The sequence below is a fragment of the Brassica napus genome, chromosome C3, assembly GCF_020379485.1.
Source record: "Brassica napus cultivar Da-Ae chromosome C3, Da-Ae, whole genome shotgun sequence".
NCBI classification, from domain to species: domain Eukaryota; kingdom Viridiplantae; phylum Streptophyta; class Magnoliopsida; order Brassicales; family Brassicaceae; genus Brassica; species Brassica napus.
The window spans coordinates 49428895-49450916 of record NC_063446.1 but is presented as its reverse complement, the minus strand read 5'-3'; the positions used below and the strand labels follow the sequence as shown (position 1 = coordinate 49450916).

The following is a 22022-nucleotide window of genomic DNA, read 5'->3' as shown; positions in this document are numbered from 1 at the left end:
AGTAGTTGGATTTCGGGAAAACCATGGTGTGGGCAGTCTCGCTGGTAGGCTTTGAATCTCAACCAAGAAGCCTTGAAAGCTTCAGTAGTGCCTTGAGAAAAATTATAGATCTTATTCCTAAATTCCTCGGTTCGTGCATCATCGAAGAAGTTATTGAGAAAGACGCTTTTGATATCACTCCAACAAGTCAAAGATCATGGCTGCAATTGTTTCAGCCAGTGCGTCACATCTCCAGCTAGGGAGCGCGGGACGAGTTTTGAAAATAGGTAGTCTTCAGAGACTTCATGCACCTTGATTTTAGACACAAAGTCCTCAAGTGATTCGATATGGTCTATGGGGTTTTCATGAGGAAGACCATGAAATGGGTGCTGACTTGCTAGAGAGAAATATTTGGGTTTCAATTCAAAAGTCTTTTCTTTGAATTGCTGGAGGACGGATCAAAGACCTGTTAGTGTAGAACCGATCAGGTCTGTCACAATCTCCAAGCGTTCGGTGATGCTCCGGTCCAGCATTCAAAACAACAGCTACTCCAATAGGAATTGGAGCCCTATGTCTATAATTAATTTGGTTTGATGCATTGCATACTCGACCTTTTTGATCTCCTAGAACTACTTTTTCATTATTGAAACAGGTAAGAACATACTTACTTGCTTCCGGCAGGATGACGTCGATCGATATTGGTAGCGGAATGTCGATCAACTTTTCGGTCGACCCGTCGCTCATGTTGTTGTCTGAGCGTCGATCGATTTCGGGCCGAAATTCATGTCTTCCATCTTAAGTACCTGTGTCAGCATGGAAAGAGGAAAAACTTAAGCAGATTTAGTAACAAAATCTAGACTATATTTTAAACTTAATCTAATGGTAATAAGAAAGAGTCCTTGGCAATGGCGCCAAATTTGATATCACTCAAATTACCCTAAGGAGTGAATTACTCTCTCAAATAAGAGGTTCAGATGTAGTAATTAGGGATCGAATCCACAGAGACTCTAGGATTACACAATAGATTATGGTCTTTGAAATAAGCTAGATTAATTGGTTTATAGGTTTTAAAGCAGTAAATAGATTTGTGAGCAAGTTTCTTGCTCGATTGATTTGTTTTTAGGTTGTTAACAGTTGACCGATACCAATGATGTTTCATTGATCGACAGTCCTTCATCTCCTCGACAGCTTCCTCTCGCGAGGCAGACTGACCACTCTTCAGTAAAACGGAAATAACGTCTGATACAGGATGCTGATTTACCTCAAACCGGTAGCATTGGAAAGCTAACTCAAAGCTCTATCGTGTGTCAAAAGATGGGCTCAATCTAACGGTGTGAAGGTTTCCATCCATAGCTAAACATCTGATGCGTCTGTGCAGTTATGCACCTTAAAAGGTTCCAAAATCACCATATTTCTCCAGAACGTACCTGAACCTGTAAATACTCTAAATAGACTCTATATAGTAGTAAATATATATTAAAACACTTATATACCATGGCTGAAAGTGGGTAAAATCCATGGTATATCATTAAGTGTAACTTTTTGGCTCATTTTTTTCCAAAAAAACAAACGTATTTCGTTTTAAAAAGATAAATAATTATCTCAAAAACGTCATGCAATTTATTCTCTCGCTAGATATTTAAACGATAAGAGAAAGTGAGCGAGTCTTGTGAATAATTTTTTCGTAACTTAAAAGCCCCAAGATCTCTGCGAAATTCCCACTAACGAACACACGTTTTGCAACAATTATGGGAAGTCGTCCCTCGTCTGCTCTTTAAATATCAGTCTATTTTCGTTCTTCATTTCACATTTTTCCATCGAGAAACCAACAACAAAATGCCTTATTGTGAATGGTTCGAGAGTGTTTCGTAGTTCTATAGTTTGTAGGGTTGTTCACGAGTGCCGCGTAACATCTTATCCCTTATATATTTAAAGAAAAACATTTGTAATAAATATGTTCACACACACATTAACATGTGTCAGTCCCACAATCATTTTAACTTCAGAATGTTTACATGTCAGCCTCACAGTCATTTAACAATTCTTGTGTTAACACACTAATTTTCTTAACTTTGTCGCAAACAATTTAATGTGTTTACACACTATTTTTTTTAAATCAGTTCATTTTTAGTTTTTGTAATTTTAACCTTTGTATTAGTGAATTGAAGTTCTCTCTGGACAAGTACTGAATAATATCATTGTTAAGAGAAATAAATTACAAAATCATTAAAATTCACATCAACTAAAATACCAGAATGAGAATGTTTTTAAAAATTGATAGTTTCGTATCTTGCCGAACTTGGCCATGGTTGAGGTTTATGCATACAGAAGCAACAAATAATTGTGGTTGGTTATGAATTAAGGAAAATGAGGTGAATAACGCCACACGCAAACTTGAATCTTTAGTTTAGCCAAGTATTATTTTTCTTTACAGCGTTTTTATATCAGACCAAGAATTAGAAAAATAATTAGATTGTTAGAAAAAATCAGAAATCGTAAAAGCTTTAAATGAAAAGAAATTCGTAAAATCAATTAAAAAACAAAAGTCATGTACCGAGTGAAGAGATCACATTATTTTTGACGCAACTCTAATCTATTTCACTCGACTGAATCATATTTTTATCATATTTACCAAGAACTTTTATAAGAAAGTACACATTATTTGTTATAGACTACGTCAATTTTTAACATGTCCAACAATATTGACACGACGTCCAACCATTTTTATTGGTATTCTTAAAGTATGGAATTATGTATGTAAAATAAGCCTAACATATTAGTTTTACATTTACCCAAAACTTTTATAAGAAAGTATACATCTATCTTATTAAAACTCAAGTACAAATTAGGTTTGTTTGGAAACATGTATAGAAATTTTTTAAAAAAGTTTGTTTGGAAACATAGATTGTAGTTTAAAAAAAAAGGTTTGTTTGGAAACATGAATTCCAGTTAAAAAAAAGAGTTTTGTTTGGAAACATAGATTGTAGTTTTAAAAAATATGTTTGTTTGGAAACATGGATATCAGTATATTAAGAGACAAAAAAGTAATGGGCTTATATTTTTAAGAAAATTTGGAAGTCTGTTATATTATGAGAAACTATCTATCTGGTACCTAATCGGGTTCGGTTCAGGTCTGTTTGTGTTTCGGGTTTCCGAGGTCAAAGATTTTAGCTTCATTCTAATATTTCTAAATTTGAGTTCGGGTTCGCTTCGGATTTTTGCGGGTTCGGTTTGAGTTCGGATAACCCATTTAAATTACCTTAATTTTTTATAATTCATTATATATTTATATACTTTAAATTTCTCAAAAACTATAAACAAAAATATATATTAAATATAAATTTGAATAACATATGTCAGAATACCTAAACTTAACATATAAATTATTTTAGTTCAAATATTTGGATAGATAATCAATAATTATTTTAAGTCTACTTTTACTATTTTATATATTTACTATTGATTATTTGTATATATTTTCAAGTATTTAAACCAGCTTAAAAGTATCATATATGTTCTAGATGTTTTTATATATATTAAATCTATAAATAATTAATATATATAAGTATATAAATCTATTTTGGATACATTCGGGTACCTAGAATACTTCGGTTCAGATCGGATTCGGTTTCGGTTCTCCAAAAACCAAAATTTTGAATAATTCAGATATTTAATCACTTTCGGTTTGGGTTTGGTACTACTTTTTCGGATCGAGATCGGTTCGGTTCTTCAGATTCGGGTATTTTGCCTACCCCTTATATTATTGACATGAAAAACAAATAGAAACATATTTTTGAAAAATATATCCGCGCGGACGCGCGGATCAAAGTCTAGTTATTTTTTATAAACTACGTCAATTTTTTACATGTTCAACAATATTGACACGATTCCCAACCATTTTTATTGGTATTCTTAAAGTATGATCCAATAATTATGTATGTAAAATAAGCCTAACATATTAGTTTTACATTTATTTATTTTTCTTTATATTTTTAGAAGAAAGTAAGTCTTGGTAAAATATTTGGATTCGAAGAACCAAACTTGATTTGAAAGTAATACTAAACACAAACTAAAACTGATTAAGTACTCAAATTAATCTAAAAGTTTAATATCCTGATAACTAGACCCGAATCCGATCCAAACTGAAATATTTTAGGTACCGAAAATATCTAAAACACAATTATATACTTAAATATATTAGTTATTTTAAATTTTATATCTATTAGATATTCATTAATATGAATATATCTAAAATAACAAAATATGTTCAAAATACTAAAAATATATATATTTTCCATCTAAATATTTAAAATGAACTATTTTTTTATGTAAATTTAATTATTTAGTCTTAAATTATTCAAATGTTTATGTTTTATATTATTTTTATTTTCGGATTTTGAGGATGAAGTATATTTGGATTTGTTCAAAATTACATAATTAAAATTGGTACCCGAACCGCACATGCAATGATTCGAACCAAATCCAATCCAAAGTCAACCCGAAATTTTAAATATCAGAATCGTATTTATATTTCTAACTCTAAAAGTCAAAATCTGAATAGATCAACTGAATCCGAACGGATATCTGAATGTCCATCCCTTGAAAAAGCTAGACAACAAATTTCTTATTACAGCGTAAAATAAATAATATAATCAACTATTTTACCCCGCACACGGCGGATTATTACCTAGTTGTGGTTTAAACCTGAAACTATAATTCATATTAAGAGCTAAGGAAAAAGATTCATCTCGATTCAACGATCTGTTTTTCGAAAACGTTTTCATTTCATCGTTTTCGATTAATCGGTTTCCTTAACATCACGTTTATATATATCACTAGGATAAGTACGCCCTACGGGCGGGAAACAGACTAGTAAATAATTTAAGTAATCAGAATGAATATTTAATATTAGTTGTTATTATTTAAAATATACATATTTGTTAAAAAGTTATGTGTTATTGAATTTGAAAACTAAATAAACCATATTGTCTGAATAATAATTGGTTATGCTTTTTAAATATAAATACTACCTATTATTTTTTAAGATATGATTTTCTAAATAAACCATGTTTTCCAAAAACTGGCTATGATTTAAAAAAAATAAATACTACATATTATTTTTTAAAGGTTTTATTTTTTTTAATAATTTAAGTTTTAATTATAAATTAAGAATTAAATTTGGGTTACATCATTTCTTGTGATTTTCGGGGGTTGGATGACCAAGAAATCAGTGAGATCCTTTTTTCATTTTTTTAGTAGAAAAGAAGCAAACTTGTAAATAGATTCATATATTTTTATTTCATTTAATTTTATATATATTACTGGATTATGTTTTTTTTTTACTAAATTTAGTTTTACAGTAGGATTTTGATAGAATTTTATTCGAGTTAAAATATATAATTAATTATAAAATTACTTATGTAATATTAGATGTTTGCATAAAGTAACATGAGGTAACAGAAGGTGAAGGAATCTAATCTGATAGTTATCAATTTTGTTTACGCAGGAACGCTATTTTACATACATGATCATCTCGTCATTTGAAATATAATTTACCATATATGATAGTTTTTTTTGTTAATATGGCTACTGACATTGTTGTAGTTAGTTTGTTTGTATACCAAGTTCAAATCACTGGATAGACGGTTGAGAATGAAGATCATGTGTTTTGAATTGTCTTTGAGCTTTTGCAGTTGACTATACTTTTTAATTAATTGTGTGTGTTTTAAACATATTATGGAATGTGATTTTGGTTATGTGAATGCATTAGTGGAAATAACATGAGCTTTTGTAGTTGAACTATTGCTGTGGCCTCTGATTTATATGATTTGTATATGCTAGTAGTATATTGATTTATAGAGGCTATTTTAGTTTTTATAATTTGTTGTAGCAACTAATATAAATTGTTTTATGCATTGAATTAGCAAATGGACCATAAAATAATAACAAATTAAGTGTATTAACTGTGGTTTGTTTCGGTTAACGTAGTAAATCGTAGAATCATGATAACAATTACAATCTATGGAGATTTCTATTGTGTAAGGCGAGTGTTAGGATTCTAGCTTTGACACAGAAAGCAATTGATGATAGCTTTGGGTGTTTATTTGGTATTTCTTGTTTGATGGGATTATCTTATTGTAATAAGCCGATTTGTTTAATACTCATTTTATGTTGAATATTTTTTTCTTCTCTAACATCCCATAAGGTTTATTCTTCGTGATAAAGAAAATAATAATGTGTTGGTTATTGTTAAACAAAATATAGATAAATTATAACTAAAATAATATAAATTGAACATAAATTATATCTCTGTAAGTTGCATACTGGTTATACGCAGAAAAATATCAAAGGTCGTGTAACTTTATATCAGAATATTTGGATATGTTATAAGTATATATCATAGTCGAATTTGTCTTGTGTAAAGTTAAAATTTGTCTACAAACCGATATCAGCAGCAGCTCTGTCGGCTTCTCCTCCAATATCATCACCCACGTTAAGAAAACAGCTACAGAAGATTATCTACCACTGGACCTGCCTAACCTCCCATGTGCTCCTCTTGCCTAACTCGTTTGGTTAAACCGTTTGGTTTAAGGCAGACCTTCAATCCTAAAGTCATTTCAGATATTCTCTCAAAGTACTTGTCTTCCAAGAGAAACAGAAGAGAAGAAGTTGTCATTTCCGAGCAACCGCAACCTGAAACATCTACCAATAACTCATCATTAAAATCTAAGTGTTCTAGTCATTGGTGGAGATGGTTATTTCGGTTGGGCTCCTGCTCTCACGTGTCCAAGAAGAACTACCAAGTTAACATCTCAGTTGAAATGTGACAAAAAAGCTCATAGATCGGACTAATTAACAAACATTACCAACCGGCTCTGGTTCAGATTCATTCATAAAGCTAGAACTATTTAGGTGAAACCATATTGTCGGACCCATGTAAGAAAATCTATTGTGAAATCAAATGCGCTCTGACTCGAGCATAGGCCTCGGCACTATGTCAAATATTGGTTACTCTTGCCACACAGAAAGTTAACATCAAGTATCAACAGAACAGATATTTTGGAACAAAGTTAAACAGTTGCAGTGATAAACTACATCAGCCAGACTTGATTGAGTCTTGTAATAGTGAAGTATGAAAATTGAGAAGAAAAAACAGCAACTGACACAATCAAAAGAAGTATGCGGTTGTGTCAATGTATTTATGTAGATTGTAAAGAACACATATTTGATGTTACCATTCCCCGCAAGGTCTGCAACAAATCAACTGCTCCAACAAAACAAATAAGCTTATTTCTAAGACAATGTACTGAGAAATATACACATACATATAAACATACATATAAAGAGAGAGAAATGAAGGTTACCTCTTATGTGTTTTGATTGTCAGCAAGGAGGACAGATGAGTTCGCCATTTTGCTCTACGGAAGTTTTTTGGGTTGTAAGGAATGAAAGGGTGATGTTCTGGGGATGAAGGCTCACCTTTTTATACATAGAGATTCAACGACTGAGAGTCAAGGGAGATGCAGTGAATTGAATGAGGAATCGTAAGTGGAATGAAGGAGTTAAGATGGTCATTCATGACACGAACATCAATTCCCCTTACCCGGCGTAAATCCAAACGACACGAACAACAATTCACTCTAGATATTCACCGTTAAAAGTCCCATCACCTTCCAGAAACTCCATGGTCGGATTATGAACATGAGCTGAAAACACCATGAACCCTAGAAAGCGAAGTAATTGTTGAAGACGAAGAGGAAAGGTAGTTTACGGAGTTCAGATAATGGGTTTGACCGTGTTACAAAAAAAAATAATGGGTTTGACCAGTCAGATAGATAACATTCAATTCGTAAGCCCATTTAGTTCAATTGTTAAGTCCACAAATAAGAGTAATGAAGAGAATAAAAAAATAGGACACATGTCAATCTGAGAGGAGTGATTATTGATGTGGCAGCAACAGGAAGAGAGAAAAATCCCCGATATATTATTTGTGAAACATTACAACTTCTTTTTGAACCCACGTGTCATCACTAAGATGATTCTTAGAATTATCAAAAAAATATGTTGGTTCATCTAATTATATAATAAGTTTTTTATTAAAATAATCATAAATTCATTATTAATGTCATTTATTATTTCCTTAAATAAAGATTACGGAATTGCCTAATGTGAGTAAAGTATATATGACAATTAATGATTTTGAATAATAAAGATCTGATAAAAAAATAATGTATCTTCTATCAAATTTGTTTAATTTTAAACTATTAAAAAAAAATTTAAAAAAAATCACAATAACCATATTATAAAAAATTAGATTTTTCTGTATATGTTATATTTTCAATTTTTAAAAATGACTATAAATTACTAAAACTGTTAAAAGTCTCACATTCAAATTTTGCGATCCATGGTTTAAAATTTTTGTTATGACAAAATACAAATGATTACAAAATCATATAAGTAAAAGTCTAATTAAATTAATAATTAAGATTTAAAATATATATGTATATATATCATTCTAATTAAATTATAAACCATATTGAATAAATAAATATTTTAGTTTGAAAATTTATTTTGAATAAATGTTTTTGATAAAAGTTTTGAACTAGCATTGATACATTTTTTTTAATTATCAATTACTAAAATTATTAATCCCACAATGAAAATTTTGTTATCAGTAATTTAAAGTTTTTGCTATTAAAGATACACATGATCAAAAAAACATATGAGTAGAAGCATCATTTAATAGACATTAATATTAAAAATATACTATGTATGTTAATATCATTTAGATTTAATTACATATCCTATCAATTTTTTTTAAAAAAATTGTTTGGATTAATAAAATTGATTTATACGTTCGCACCAATTTAATTATATATGTAATAGTTACTGACATTTAATTATTCAATATATATTTATTATTTCATAATATGTAAGAACATATAATACATAAAATAATTTATATATATAATGTTTATCCCGCACAAGGCACGAATCTTAATCTAGTGTTCTTTATATTAATAGACTAGAATAAAACCAAGGCGCATGGTGAATTTCTTTGTATATATTATCGATAATTTTTTTATATATTTGATCATTTTATTTATACATACACAAAATTAACTTCACCAGGAGGTTTAATATTCATGAAACAACGTCTACTCTGATTGCCATTGTCTTCGCAACTGACTTTCCTCGAGATCGATTCTTGTTTTGGAGCCAGACTAGGGAAGAGGCTGTAAAATTCGGACCTTTGACTGGAACTGAACTGGGAAAAGCAGATGCATTTTGCAATGCAACTTTCAAATTACAACATTTTTGCAACTCGACAAACCTTCTTCCACGGAAAATCAGCGAATATATATGACCTATCTATGTCATTTATCAAAATATACACATAAATATTTTATTGCAAATCCAATGATACAGCAATCATAAACAAGACTTGTATCCCATATTTTGCGTTGACTCGACAATAACAATAAAGATATTTGTAATACCATGACTCATGTATATACATATTTTTACCATTTCTTAACAATACACGAGGTTGGCTCAATTCTCAAACCTTGTAAACCAATCGACGATTGTCCTTGAAAGAACACGGGTGTCCCTCAGAGGTATTGTCTTTAGCGCCTGAGCCACAGCGTCTGCTGGCGTGTAAACAGACCCAATTTGCCATTTGGGGTCCTGGAGACAACACACTGTTAACAGACCGAACAAGAAACAGAGCAATGATGTTACTAGCTCTAAACTTGCTCTGTTTTTATACCTGTATGCAAGGTGTGAGATGGTTCCCGTTCAGCCGAACCTTTTCAAGTGTACCACCAAAAGATTCTATCCGAGGCCTCAGGGTTTCTTCCAGTAAATCAGTCTCGTCGATTGCATCAGAGTTGAATTGTACCTGAGACCATATGAATCACGCAGAGACTTCATTTCTACTAAAAATCAATGCAAGAAAACAAAAACAAATATCTGTGTGTGTGCGCATTACCAGTAAAGTGTGCGGAACGCTGTAGGAGCATTTGAAGCAAGTACGATTCTCAAGTGGTGATGGTCTGAATTCCGACACCCCTTGTCCAACCTTTTGATAGAACAACAAGACAAAAGAGCAAAAAAAAAATTTAAGTTCTCTTATGGCTTGGTCAATTACAAAGGAACAACATAAATCATTCTAACAACCTTGGATACTACTAGGGTAAAGAAATACCTCACCAAATACTGAGGGCAATTGATCCACCAAATTAGTAAATGACTTGAGAGCTTCTTGATCATTGTTCAGAATCGTTTTCCCAGCGGTATCGAGTAGTGCTTTCAAGCCATCACCTGAAAGGTGATAACAAGTCTCATCTCAGCATGAAATCACATCCTAGAAAGGTTCACTTATCCTATGCTAAGACTTAACAGGCAAGAAAGACTAAAAACATTGTTTCTACTAATGAATGGGTTGGGTTAACTGAGAGAAGATCTGCATTAGAGCTTGTAGCGTTTGGTAGCAACACCTGAAGCATTTCGAGCTATTTCATATAATGGAGAAGCTTCCACGACTGGCATCATCTGCTGGATGAGAGGACCAAGCTGCAAAGGCAACATAGGCAATCTAAGATACAAGCACTGCTAGTCTTATTTCTTAAGTGAACACGTGGAGCTTCGACTCTATTGTAGCTCAGGTTATAACAATAAGTAAAGCTTAGAAGACTAATCATAAGGTAACAACCAATGAGTAATATTACCTGCTCAAAATATGGAACTGCCTCTGTGGCTGATTTGTTGTTGAATGAAATGATGGCATTAACCTTTAACAAGAGATATCACTTTTTCTTCACTTACTTAGTTATAAATAAAGACGAAGCATTTTATTGACATTAGTTCACGAGAAACCAAACCTTTGGTATCTTGTCAGAAAAATAACTTCCGGTCAAAACTTGGAGCAGCGCACCGTTACTGTCAGCATTCAGAGCACAGAGAAATCATAAGATTGAGAAACAAAACATAAGGATGAAGTGAACAGATTTAGCTGAGGAGACAAGAAGAGAACCTGTGACCAACAGAGAAAACAGGAAGGTTAGATAGATCTTGAGGGTTCAAATTGGCATTTGGAACTCCAGATAAGACAATCGCGTCCAAGCAGGAGTTGAACCTCTGGTAAACCTGCTTGGCAGCTTGTTCATGATCAAAAGTGACGTTGTATGGCACAGATACAATCAAATACCCTTCTTTAGCCAGTAGCTCCTTGAGGTAACTAGAGATCACAAAATAACATCTTCCAGTTTTCTCAAGATATCTAAACCAATAAATCCATCCATCAAGGCATAAAGGATAAAAGAACCTGTAGGTGAGTTCAGGGACAGCTCCGACGAAGGCGCCTCCCAAGAACTTGATAATGGCACGCGGTTTCTTAAAATTGGGGGGAGGAGGAATCACGAGACAAGAGTCGAGCCTCGTGTAAATCTTAGTGCTACTTGCGGTGACGGTGAGAGACGCTGCTCGAGCTCGTCTGCAAAACAGAGTGGCGGGGATCACTTTGGTACCCATGAAACTAGATGTCGCTAAGGTAAACTCCATTCTCTTGTGGAGAAAAAACAACAAACGTGTTCCTCGTAACTCACTCACTCGGGAACTGGAAAAATTAAAAAATCTATCTATAATAACAATGAGAATTTTCTTTCTTTCTCCTATTGCCGCATCATCCAAGAGCAAAGGGTAAACAATGACAGGTGTCTCTTTATAAAACTCAATGGGTTTGAATGGTAACCAATGAAACGAAGAGAAACACTACATTCCTTAACGTTTCTTAAAAAGATTACCAAGAATATTTTTTCCTCTTTATTCCTTCTCACTCTTTTTTTTGTAGAGAATTATAATGTTGTTATGAATCAGATTGTGGATGGCTCATAACCAAGAGATTATGATTTGTAATCTTTCCATTTATCTATGACGGTGTAATCTCCTATATAAGGAACCTCTATGTTATGAATAAAGATAGACTTTTCCATTACTTTTATAAAACGTTATCAGCACGATTGATCTCTAAAACCCTAAGCTAAAATATCGACCATAAACCCTAAATCTCTCTCCATTGCTAAAACCCTAATCTCTATCGATCACCTCTCTTTGATCATGACCCTGATCTGTATTCAACCACTGATCTCAACAAGATCGATCTGTGGACTGATCTCTGCAAGTTTCAGTACGCCTCAACTATTCCAGATTGTACGATCAGCCTGTTCCAGTCCGTGATCAAACTGTTCCAGATCTACGAGTTCTTTGATTGCAAGTACCAGCTCGCGTACCAACGATCCCGATCAGCTCAAACTAAGCTAACTCGCGGACTGCAAGGAAACAGTTTGGACCAGTTCGCGTAAGGTTCCAGTTTGTACCAGTCCACGTAAGCTCATTCTCTTGGTGGTCCATTCAACCCATCAAAGGTTTAAGGTATACCTAAACTCTAAGAACCAAGAATCGAATGAACTAATGTTCAAAGTGAAACCCTAAAATCTGTAAACCCTAAATTACGTGTGCATGGATTGTTTTATTTGATTGATTGAATGTTTCTTTGAGGTTTAAATCCGTGTGAGTTAGGATTGATATATTTTATAACCTGATTGAATGATTTGAGGTTTAATATTGCATGTTAGAATCTGTTATAATATAAACCCTAATTCGAATTGATAAACCCTAAAATAGAATATGTGTATTGCATAATCCGAATTGAATGTTTTGAGGTTTTATATTATACTAGGCTGATAGTTTCATGATATAATCAACTGTTCTGGGGTTTAAGATTATTTGCTAGAAACTGATTGATTGATAAAACCCTAATTTCGAATTGAAACCCTAAACCCTAATTTGCGTATTCCTAAAATCAGATTGCTTGATTCCATCTTGCTAATATCAGCCTTGAAACTGATAAATATCAGCCTTGAAACTGATTAATAAAATTAATAGAATCAGCCTTGAAACTGATTGTGTTTTTTTTTTTTATGATTGAAATCCTATTTTTGGATCGAAACCCTAAATTGTGTAATGCTTGAATCCGTTTGATTATTGATCCAATTGCTAGTCTTGATAAAACCTAATTGAATCTGATTGTTAGTCTAGCTAAATCTCATACCTGAAACTGATTGATTAATTGCTAAACCTTGATTGAATGTTTTAATATTACCATTGCACATATAGAATCCGATTGCTAAGATTGAGTGCATCATATCTACTTGGCCGTGTGGCCAGTTTGCATCATATATCATCCTGACCAACATGTTTATGTTATGCGCATGATCTGATTATTATCACCTTTGCATGATCTGATTGTTTTAAATTGAGGTTCCATAATTTCACTACTGTACATATAGAATCAGTATGCTAGGTTTGCATTATAACCATATGGCCACTTGAAAACATATAGAAATTGCTTGTTTGGTCGATACCTTTGCTTGATAAATTTGTGTGACTTATTATGCATCATATATCACTTTGGCCGTATGGCCTTATTGCATTATATCACCTTTGGCCGTGTGGCTTGTTTGCTTATTAGAAATGTATTGACTTGATAGCATGTCTTGTTTATGGCCGTATGTTAAATATTTTATGAGATCTAAAATTGATTGATATATGATTTGAAACATCGAAAAGCAACTTGGATTTTGCTGCCCTAAATCTCTCAGGAGATATTATTTGAAATGGGCACTGGATACTGAGTTTATCCTAAAGTCAAAGGACTTGGTGAATGAATCACAAAAGGCGATAATGCCAAATGAGGAAGATTGATACAGGGCAATATTAATTATTAGCTATCATCTTATTAATAGTTTCAAAGATCAGTATCTGACTATAGAGAATCCTCTAGACCTTTGGACATAGTTAAAAATCGAGATATGATCACCAAAGAACAGTGTTATTACCAAAGGCCCTATTTGATTGGAGGAATCCCAGAATCCAGGACTATAAGTCCGTGGATGAGTCTATTGCTAGCAGAGCAAAATAATGGATCACTGATGAGAAAAAGTGAATTGAGACCTCCTGGATTAACCCCATTACCTGATACCAATAAGACAGCATAAGAAAAAAAAAGGTAACTACATCCAGAATGATAGACCACACGGCCATGGCCGTGGAGGGTGGAAAGGACGTGACCATGGCCACTATAACACATTTGGCCGTGGGAATCACTATGGCAGAGGCCGTGGGTATCAACCCAATTTGAGCCATGGTCAAGGCAGTGGCCGTGGTATATCCTTTAAACCACAAAGCTCGACCAAATCAGTGTGCCATAGATGTGGAATGGGGAACCATTGGGCTAAGATATGAAGGACTCCCAAATATTTTTGGGACCTCTATAAAAGAGAGTCTGAAAGGGAAGATTCCTGAAACCCACTTGGTCTATAAAGATGGTGAAAATAATTTCGAACATGATCAAGATGATCTTATGGAATATGAGACTTATGATTGCCTAAAAGAATCAAGTTGATAATCTGATTTCGACATCAAACTTGTGTGATTGCTTTGCTTGTATACTTTCTTTGATTTTTATCTCCTTGAATTTATTTCTATTACATTGTTTGCTTAGATTAAATGAATGAATGATTTTTCTATATGAGTACACTGAAAAACGCCAATATAAGTACTAAAGCATGTATCGCCAGTCTGAAAGAAGACTATGGCTAGGCTAATATATTATTGCCTAAGGGTATGCATCTAGAAATCAGTGATGTATTCACCTAGCTCTAAGAGCAAGAGCAGCCTATTGAGTTTTAAAGATATAAGAATGAATGGTTTCCATATTGAAACAATGGGCGAAGGAAACAAATAGTAACTTCAGATATATGTATAAAATAGCCCAAGGTCATAATAAGTCCTAAAGACTATACCTGCATTCTCTACTGACCTATACTATGCATAGATCAATATGATAGAAGCTAAAATCCTGTAAAAATATACACTTTATGGCACGACCGAATTGGCCATCCTGGTCCAAACATGATGCGAAAATTGATATTCAAAAGGCACACATTAAAAGATAAGAAGAGTTATCCCAAAGAATCTCACGTGTGTAGCATGAACACAAGGGAAACTCATTAGGCCATCACCAGTAAAACGACTACGAGCTCCTTTTTCATAATAAAGACTATATGTCTAGATAATACTGGTGAATACATGTCCCAAGCGTTTAAATGATTATGGTATGTCCATGGGGGTAAGTGTGAAAAATTCTGTGATACATGTCCATACCAAGAACGGCTTGGCCGAAATCTTTTAAAACGCAAATAGCTGATTGATAGACCATAACTTATGAGGTTAAAACTCTCATTCACAGCTTGGGCCACACGAAATTTACATGCACCTAAGTTAACACGCATCAGGCCATTTAATGAGCATAGATATCCCCTATCACAATTATTAACGGGTCAAAAGCCAGACATACCCCATCATAAGACATTTGGATGTGCTGTCTATGTATTAATTGCTCCACCACAGAGAACTAAGATGGGACCTCAAAAGGAGGATGAGGATATATGTTGGATATGATTCTCCCACAATAATAAAGTACTTTGAGCCAAATATGGGTGATTATATTTGAGGCCAGGTACACGGATTATTTTAACACCAGGAGGAGAAAAAATAATAAAGCTGGTAAAAGAACGGTAAAAGAAATAGAATGGAATCAACCATCAATGTCTTGGCAAGATCCTCGGACTAAAGAATATGAAATAGACGTCCAAAGATTATACATTTACAAAGCTAGCTAATCAAATTCCATACACATTTTCTGACCCGAAAAAGAATGACTAAGTCATATATAAACCAGCTTGTAAAGCACCAACGAATTTGATGTCCAAGAAGAGACACAGTCAAGTTGCTACAGAGTCTAGATAACGTATGAAACGTGGTAGAACAATAGGTTCCAAAAGATAAAAATCCTCAGGAAACAAAAGAAAGGTGCAGAGAATGATAATCAAAATCCAAATCCGAGGTTACTAAGGAAACCATCCCAGATATGAAGATAAGGCCGGCCGGCTCTAAGGTACAGGTACCAAACAATGTAGCTTGGGACGCCAAGCTGCAAAGTATTAAAGTTCCTGATAAAAATGAATCTCAATCGATTATATCATGTCTGGAACATAATGGAACCAATAAGAAATGTCTACATAAGATGATTTATTTGCAAACAAGGTAGCACTTGAATTTATGAATATAAGCGAGGATCATGAACCCACGTCAATATAAGAGTGCACACTCGTAGAACAGATTGGATTGAATGGAAACGTGGGGTTAAATAGTTTAAAGAAGAAAGGCGTATTTGGCCATATGATTAAGACGCCATATGATGTTAAAACCAATGGATATAAATGGGTCTTGTGAGGAATAGAAATCGTGAGATATAAAGCTGATGTTGCACAAGGATTCTCACAAAGACCAGTAATAGATTATGAGGATACATACTCCCATATGGTGGATGCAACTACTTTTAGATTTCTCATAAGTCTGGCTATATAAGAGAGAAAATTAAACTTGCAGCAAATTGATATAGTGACTGCATATTTATATGGTCCACTGGATAATGAAAGTACTAGAGGGTATTGAGCTGAAAGTACAGCAAGTTCTCGAGAACAATATTGATAATCATCAAAGTATATGATCTGAATATCCTAGGAACCTCTGGATACAATTTCCCAAACAGTTGAATATCTCAAGAAAGAGTTTGAGATGAAAGATCTTGGAAAACAAAGTTTTGTTTGGGATTACAGCTTGAGTACATTAACAATGAAATCCTTGTGCATCAAATAGTATATACAGAAAAGGGTACTCAAGAGATTTAATATGGACCAGTCTCACCCATTATCTAGTACATGGGCGTGAGATCACTTGTTTTGGACACTGATCCATTCAGTCCAAAAGTGGACGATAAAGAAGTCCATTTAGCCCTGAGATTGACGATGCAGAAGTCTTGTTTTAGACACTGATCTGATTGGTCCATAAGAAGGACGATGAAGAAGCCTTTGATTTTGGTTTATTTTATACTAACCAGCCCAAAGAGGGGTTATTTGGTTTTGTTGATTTGTTTCCAGACAGGTTATGTTTTACATATGGTGGTACACGCATATCACAGCAACATCATCCAAGATTTCGTGTGTGTGTGTTTGAGGTCGATGACTCAATATGTTCGATCAGATTGTGACATGGCCGATGGTAAAGAAGAACCAACTATCATGTTCGAGGACGAAGCATATTCTGCCCAAGATCTTCATCACCCACGGATTGCAGAAAATTGGAGAGGTCCAAGGGACCTTCAGTAATGTCCAAATCAGGGGGAGTAATGTGTGTTGTACTCTTTTTCTTTCACCATGGTTTTGTCCCAATTGGGTTTTTCTGGTAAGGTTTTAATGAGGCAATATTAAAGCACATTACAAGCTCTAAATGGTTATGGCATCCAAGGGGGAGTGTTATGAACCAGATTGTGGATGGCTCATAACAAAGAAATTATGATTTGTAATCTTTCTATTTATCTATGACGGTGTAATCTCCTATATAAGGAACCTCTATGTTATGAATAAAGATAGACTTTTCCATTACTTCTATAACAAATGTAAATTTGTTCCTCGTTAATTTTGATAAGAAACCATCATTCCTCATCATTCCCAAAATTTTATTTATATTCATTCTTTGTCTATTCATTCCTAATATTCCTGCGATAGTTACCAGTCAGACCCCTATATTTTTGTTTACAAAAAGGAAACCATCAAATTAGGTCACAGAAACATAGAAACCAAACTCTGTTATTTTCTTTCCAGCTCAATTTTGGCCCATCTGACTTTCTTAACCTTTTGTCTTCTCCGTTGCCCTGTATGCAAACGTCTATGTAATGATTGTAATCCTCGTTGAAACATGTCATTAAGCTTCTTAATTAATTCTCACCATCTCTCCTACTACGTTGAGTTTAATTATCCTTGCCCACCACCGCTTGGAAAACCCTTAATGTTTGATACTATAAATAAGTGATGAAGACCTCTCCAAATCGCACTGCTTCATCCTCTTCATTATACTTCGCCCTTACTAGCAGAGATTGCAATAAAGGAGTCCTCTCCATTCATGTTTTCGGACCTGAAGTCAGGTCGTGCTTCTCATTCGGTGGTGACAGGTGTTCTTCGTCGTTTTTGGGAGGCAACCAAACCAATCTCAAAGAGGGAGAAGAGATCATGGGATTGACATGCTCCTACTTGATGAAAAGGTATGTTTTCTTATCTTCCATCTCATATCTCTTACTATTATTAACTGCTCAGCCTACTTAACTTGACCATGTTCTAATGATTCTTGCTCTGTACAGTTGACACTTCTCCAAGGTTATATCACTGTCCATCTTCTTAACACGTTTAAAAAGTATATGGGGCTTTAAACTGGGTTTGATCCTTTTGGTTTACCTAACCGGTAGAGTATCTCCAGATCGATATAGATTCTTTAGACCAGAATCTGGCTTAGAACTTAGCCAGCAACGTGATCAGAACCCGTACGAAAGTGGCGTCCCCAAATCGACGCCTTTTTAGCCGTATAGTGAGGTGTTCGGAATTCAGAGATTCAAGAATGCAAGCTGATTGACGGACGATGGGTGATATTCGCCCACTCTCAGCCCTCTTTCTTCTCACGGGCGTTACTTGGCAAGACGCCGGAAAGGTACGGCTTTTCTTCCTCTCGCTGCCGGAAAAATCCCTTAATTTTGCGTTTTTGTTGAGTGTTTGAGATTCTTAATGAAATACCAAATACTTGGGGCAGGCACTACCGTTCCCCATCTCGACATTGATACGGATCGAGGTGTTAGTGATTGGCTACATCGAGTTCCGACACAATCTCGAGCTTGACTCAGAGAAGCGTTTGTACCCATCAATGGAGTTTAGAAGCATATCAAACGTAATTGAGCGTTGCTCAAAGAAAAAAAAAGAACGTAATTGAGCTTTCACCTTCAGCTTCTCTCCATTCCTTTTTAATTATGTTACCGGTGAAATCTACTTAGAAATATTATATATACCTTCCTGATGACAAAATATACTTATCTGATTTCGCTGAAAGCATTGACCTCCACTCCGAATTGTTCTTTAGAGCACCCAAAAACCATTTCACATGAATGCATACGACCACATAAACCAACAATCAAGCAAGCTTTTTCTTGGTGGAAAACTAAGAGTATTTGGTCATTGGCTGTAAAAACGTGATTCAAAAGTCATTGTGATATTATCATGTTGGTTCTTCTGATTTGTTGGCTCTGCACATAAATTTGAGTACTTTAAGTAAAAAGAAAAATAGAGAATGCAGTGGAGTGATAGAGAGAAGAGAGAGAGGTGTGTGTTGCTTTAAGAACACTGTTTGACATACCCAATGTGTAGAATCCAAACCTCGAAGTATTTGCTTACCTTCAAGTGTCCATTTAAAAGAGTTTATTACCAAATAAAAAAACATCTGCCGGCCACCATATCAATATTGTAGTTTACTGCTTCTATAACAGTTTTCATCTCCTATCTTTCTAAATTCGTAATAACATTTTGGCAATGTGATGACTCTGAAAAGTAAAATACGAGCTCCATGTTTTTTGTTGTATATGTTACATGCTTCATCCTACGTTACCAAAAGATCAGTAGTTTATGTGTACGTTGATAACACCATATTTAATCCCACTATATAAAATATAATATAAATTGAGTTTGAAAATATCTTTCTCGCATTCAATATCTATATTCTAATTAATACTCATTTTCAACACTCAAATATGTTACACTTTTAATAATTAAAAAATCTTGTTTGATGAAAATATCCCTTTGGCATTCATTATTTAGACTGTAATACTCTTTTTAAACTTTCAATATATTACACTTTTTAAATAAGGAAATATCTAATTTGTTACAATGCAATTTTTTTTTCAAGAATATTATATTCAATATTTCGAGGAAAACAATTAAAAAATATATCATACGAAATGAAAATTAAGCGTTGGAAGCGAGGAATTAATAGACATATAGAAAAACTACAATTTAACAAAATAGAAAACAATCAGAAGAAAATTACCAATATAGCTCAACTACAAAGGCACAAACACATTGGCCATAACATGGTTCCTTTTCTCTGTAACTAGCGCATCTAGGGCCAAGATTTTTAACCAAACCTAACTTGCCGAACCAAACCAAAAAGTTTGGTTTTTGGTTAGTTCGGTTCGAAAGTTCGTAAAAGAAAAAAAAATCAGTTTTCGATTCGGTTCGGTTCGGTAACTGGTTAGTTCGGTTTTTCAAAAAAAATATTTACAAACAGTACCAATCTTAGCCAAAATTCGGAAGTGAACTAACCAAAATATGAATCGAAATAACCAAATCTAACTAACCGAACTAACCAAAATCCAAAATGAAAAAACCTAACTAACCAAAATAACTGAAATTTTCGAATTTTATTCAATTTAAACCGAAAATTTAGCCGAACTAACCGAAAACCAAACCAACCAAAAACCGAAACCAAACTTTTTTCGTTTCACTTCAGTGAGATTTTGACCGACCCATACTAACCGAATTCTAAAATAACCAACCCAAATAAACCGAACCCGTAGGCATAAGCGCATCTATAAGCCGATTGCTATGACAATAGAAACAAGAGTTTTCCACAATAAGAAACTCCAATAAAAATTTACAATATAAACATTGATTGATGTCTTGTAAACAATTTTTAATTTTTTTTACATAAATAGTAAACAACCCATGCGCAGCGCGTGAAAACCACTAGTAAAAAATAAAGCTCCTACCTCAAATCCAATTAAGAGGCTATTTTTTCCGAAACTGATATCTACTATTCCTGGCTTTTTCTTATGATCAAACATTATTTGCGACAATGAAATTTACATTATTTGGCATATCATTTATTTTAATGATTATTTTATCCCTTTTCGTTTAAAGCAAGACCTTTTTGCCCAAGCTATTCACAAATATCGAGTAGAATTTAAAAAATGAACTTATAGCATGTATGATTTGACATGCGGTAATTATTTGATATATATAGAGACTCTTTTTTTTTTGAAAATTCTAGGTATTTTTTCTAAAAATTTAAGTTATGCATCTTCATAAAAGGCCCCAAATCGATGGTATATGTCGTTGTAAGTTCATTGTTCTTCCACATCTTCATCTTAAGATGGAATTTATTGTGAACTCTAAAAAGTTTCGTGCTATATTTATGCATGTTTTTTTATTTATTTATGGGTTTATAGAGTGTTATTGACATGGAAGATGAAGCAATAATGAAAGTTTTCTACTTATTCCCTCCATATTTTTGGCATTCGGGGATGAGCTGGTTGGTGTAAGGTTCACCCCTACCACAAACTAGGAGGTATAAGACATATATTAATGCTCTTTCAGAAGATGAGGTTGATGTTATAAGAATATCCTCATTTAAAAAGTGCATTTATTGGGCCGACCAGTTGACATTCTCTGGCCACTTAGGACGATATCTCTTATCCTGACTGTTAAAATTTTCGAAGAAGTATGAGACTTGGTTCTTGTTTGCTGAGAAATCAGTCAAGTTTTTGTTAAGGGAGATTGTTATTGTCACAAGGTTGCCATGTGACAAGGACCAAAAAATCTCCAAGAGATACATGTATTGGATGGTATAAACTAATTATTCTTATTAACATAAAAGCTCTGATTATATACAGAGAAGCAGAGTGCTGAGCAAGAGAAGAATATACGAGAGTTAATACAAATATACAAAGTAACTATAAACATTGATTGAAGGATTTAGTCAATCCACGAAATCCACATTCCATATTCTATCACACCCCCTCAAGATGGACGGCCTGGAGAGAGTCCGATCTTGACTGAGAGAGTTTGAAACCGAGCACGTGGAAGTGGTTTGGTAAGCACATCAGCTAGTTGATCTGTGGAGGTAACATGAGTAACTCTGAGCTGTCCACTCTGTACAAATTGCCGAACAAAGTGATAGTCTAATGCGATGTGCTTCATACGAGAGTGGAATACTTGATTGGCTGCTAAGTATGTGGCTCCAATATTGTCACAGTAAATAAC

At 33.8% G+C, this 22022-nt stretch overlaps 1 protein-coding gene, 1 long non-coding RNA gene and 1 other non-coding gene across 5 annotated transcripts; 1 reads left to right on the top strand and 2 right to left on the bottom strand.

Moving 5' to 3' along the window:
• Positions 1-18: 18 nt before the first annotated feature.
• On the top strand, positions 19-125 carry LOC125584843. Its single transcript, XR_007321750.1, has one exon. It is a non-coding gene; the product is annotated as a small nucleolar RNA R71 (small nucleolar RNA).
• A 6121-nt stretch (positions 126-6246) lies between these two features.
• LOC106403017 lies at positions 6247-8026 on the bottom strand. Of its 2 annotated transcripts, none has more exons than XR_001280901.3 (2): positions 7344-8026; positions 6247-7243 (listed from the first exon to the last, which is right to left on the bottom strand). It is a non-coding gene; the product is annotated as an uncharacterized LOC106403017 (long non-coding RNA). The 2 variants fall into 2 exon arrangements; XR_001280902.3 differs by having other exon boundaries at positions 6247-6672.
• Positions 8027-9369: 1343 nt separating this feature from the next.
• LOC106406111 lies at positions 9370-11672 on the bottom strand. Of its 2 annotated transcripts, none has more exons than XM_048751586.1 (9): positions 11309-11672; positions 11018-11221; positions 10866-10923; positions 10713-10775; positions 10482-10557; positions 10190-10305; positions 9974-10063; positions 9752-9883; positions 9370-9669 (listed from the first exon to the last, which is right to left on the bottom strand). In XM_048751586.1, the coding sequence occupies exons 1-9, from the start codon at positions 11542-11544 to the stop codon at positions 9535-9537; spliced, it is 1110 nt and encodes a 369-aa protein (XP_048607543.1). In that variant the 5' UTR covers positions 11545-11672; the 3' UTR covers positions 9370-9534. The 2 variants fall into 2 exon arrangements, with proteins under 2 accessions (XP_048607543.1, XP_048607544.1); XM_048751587.1 differs by having other exon boundaries at positions 11120-11221; positions 11309-11650.
• Positions 11673-22022: the final 10350 nt, after the last annotated feature.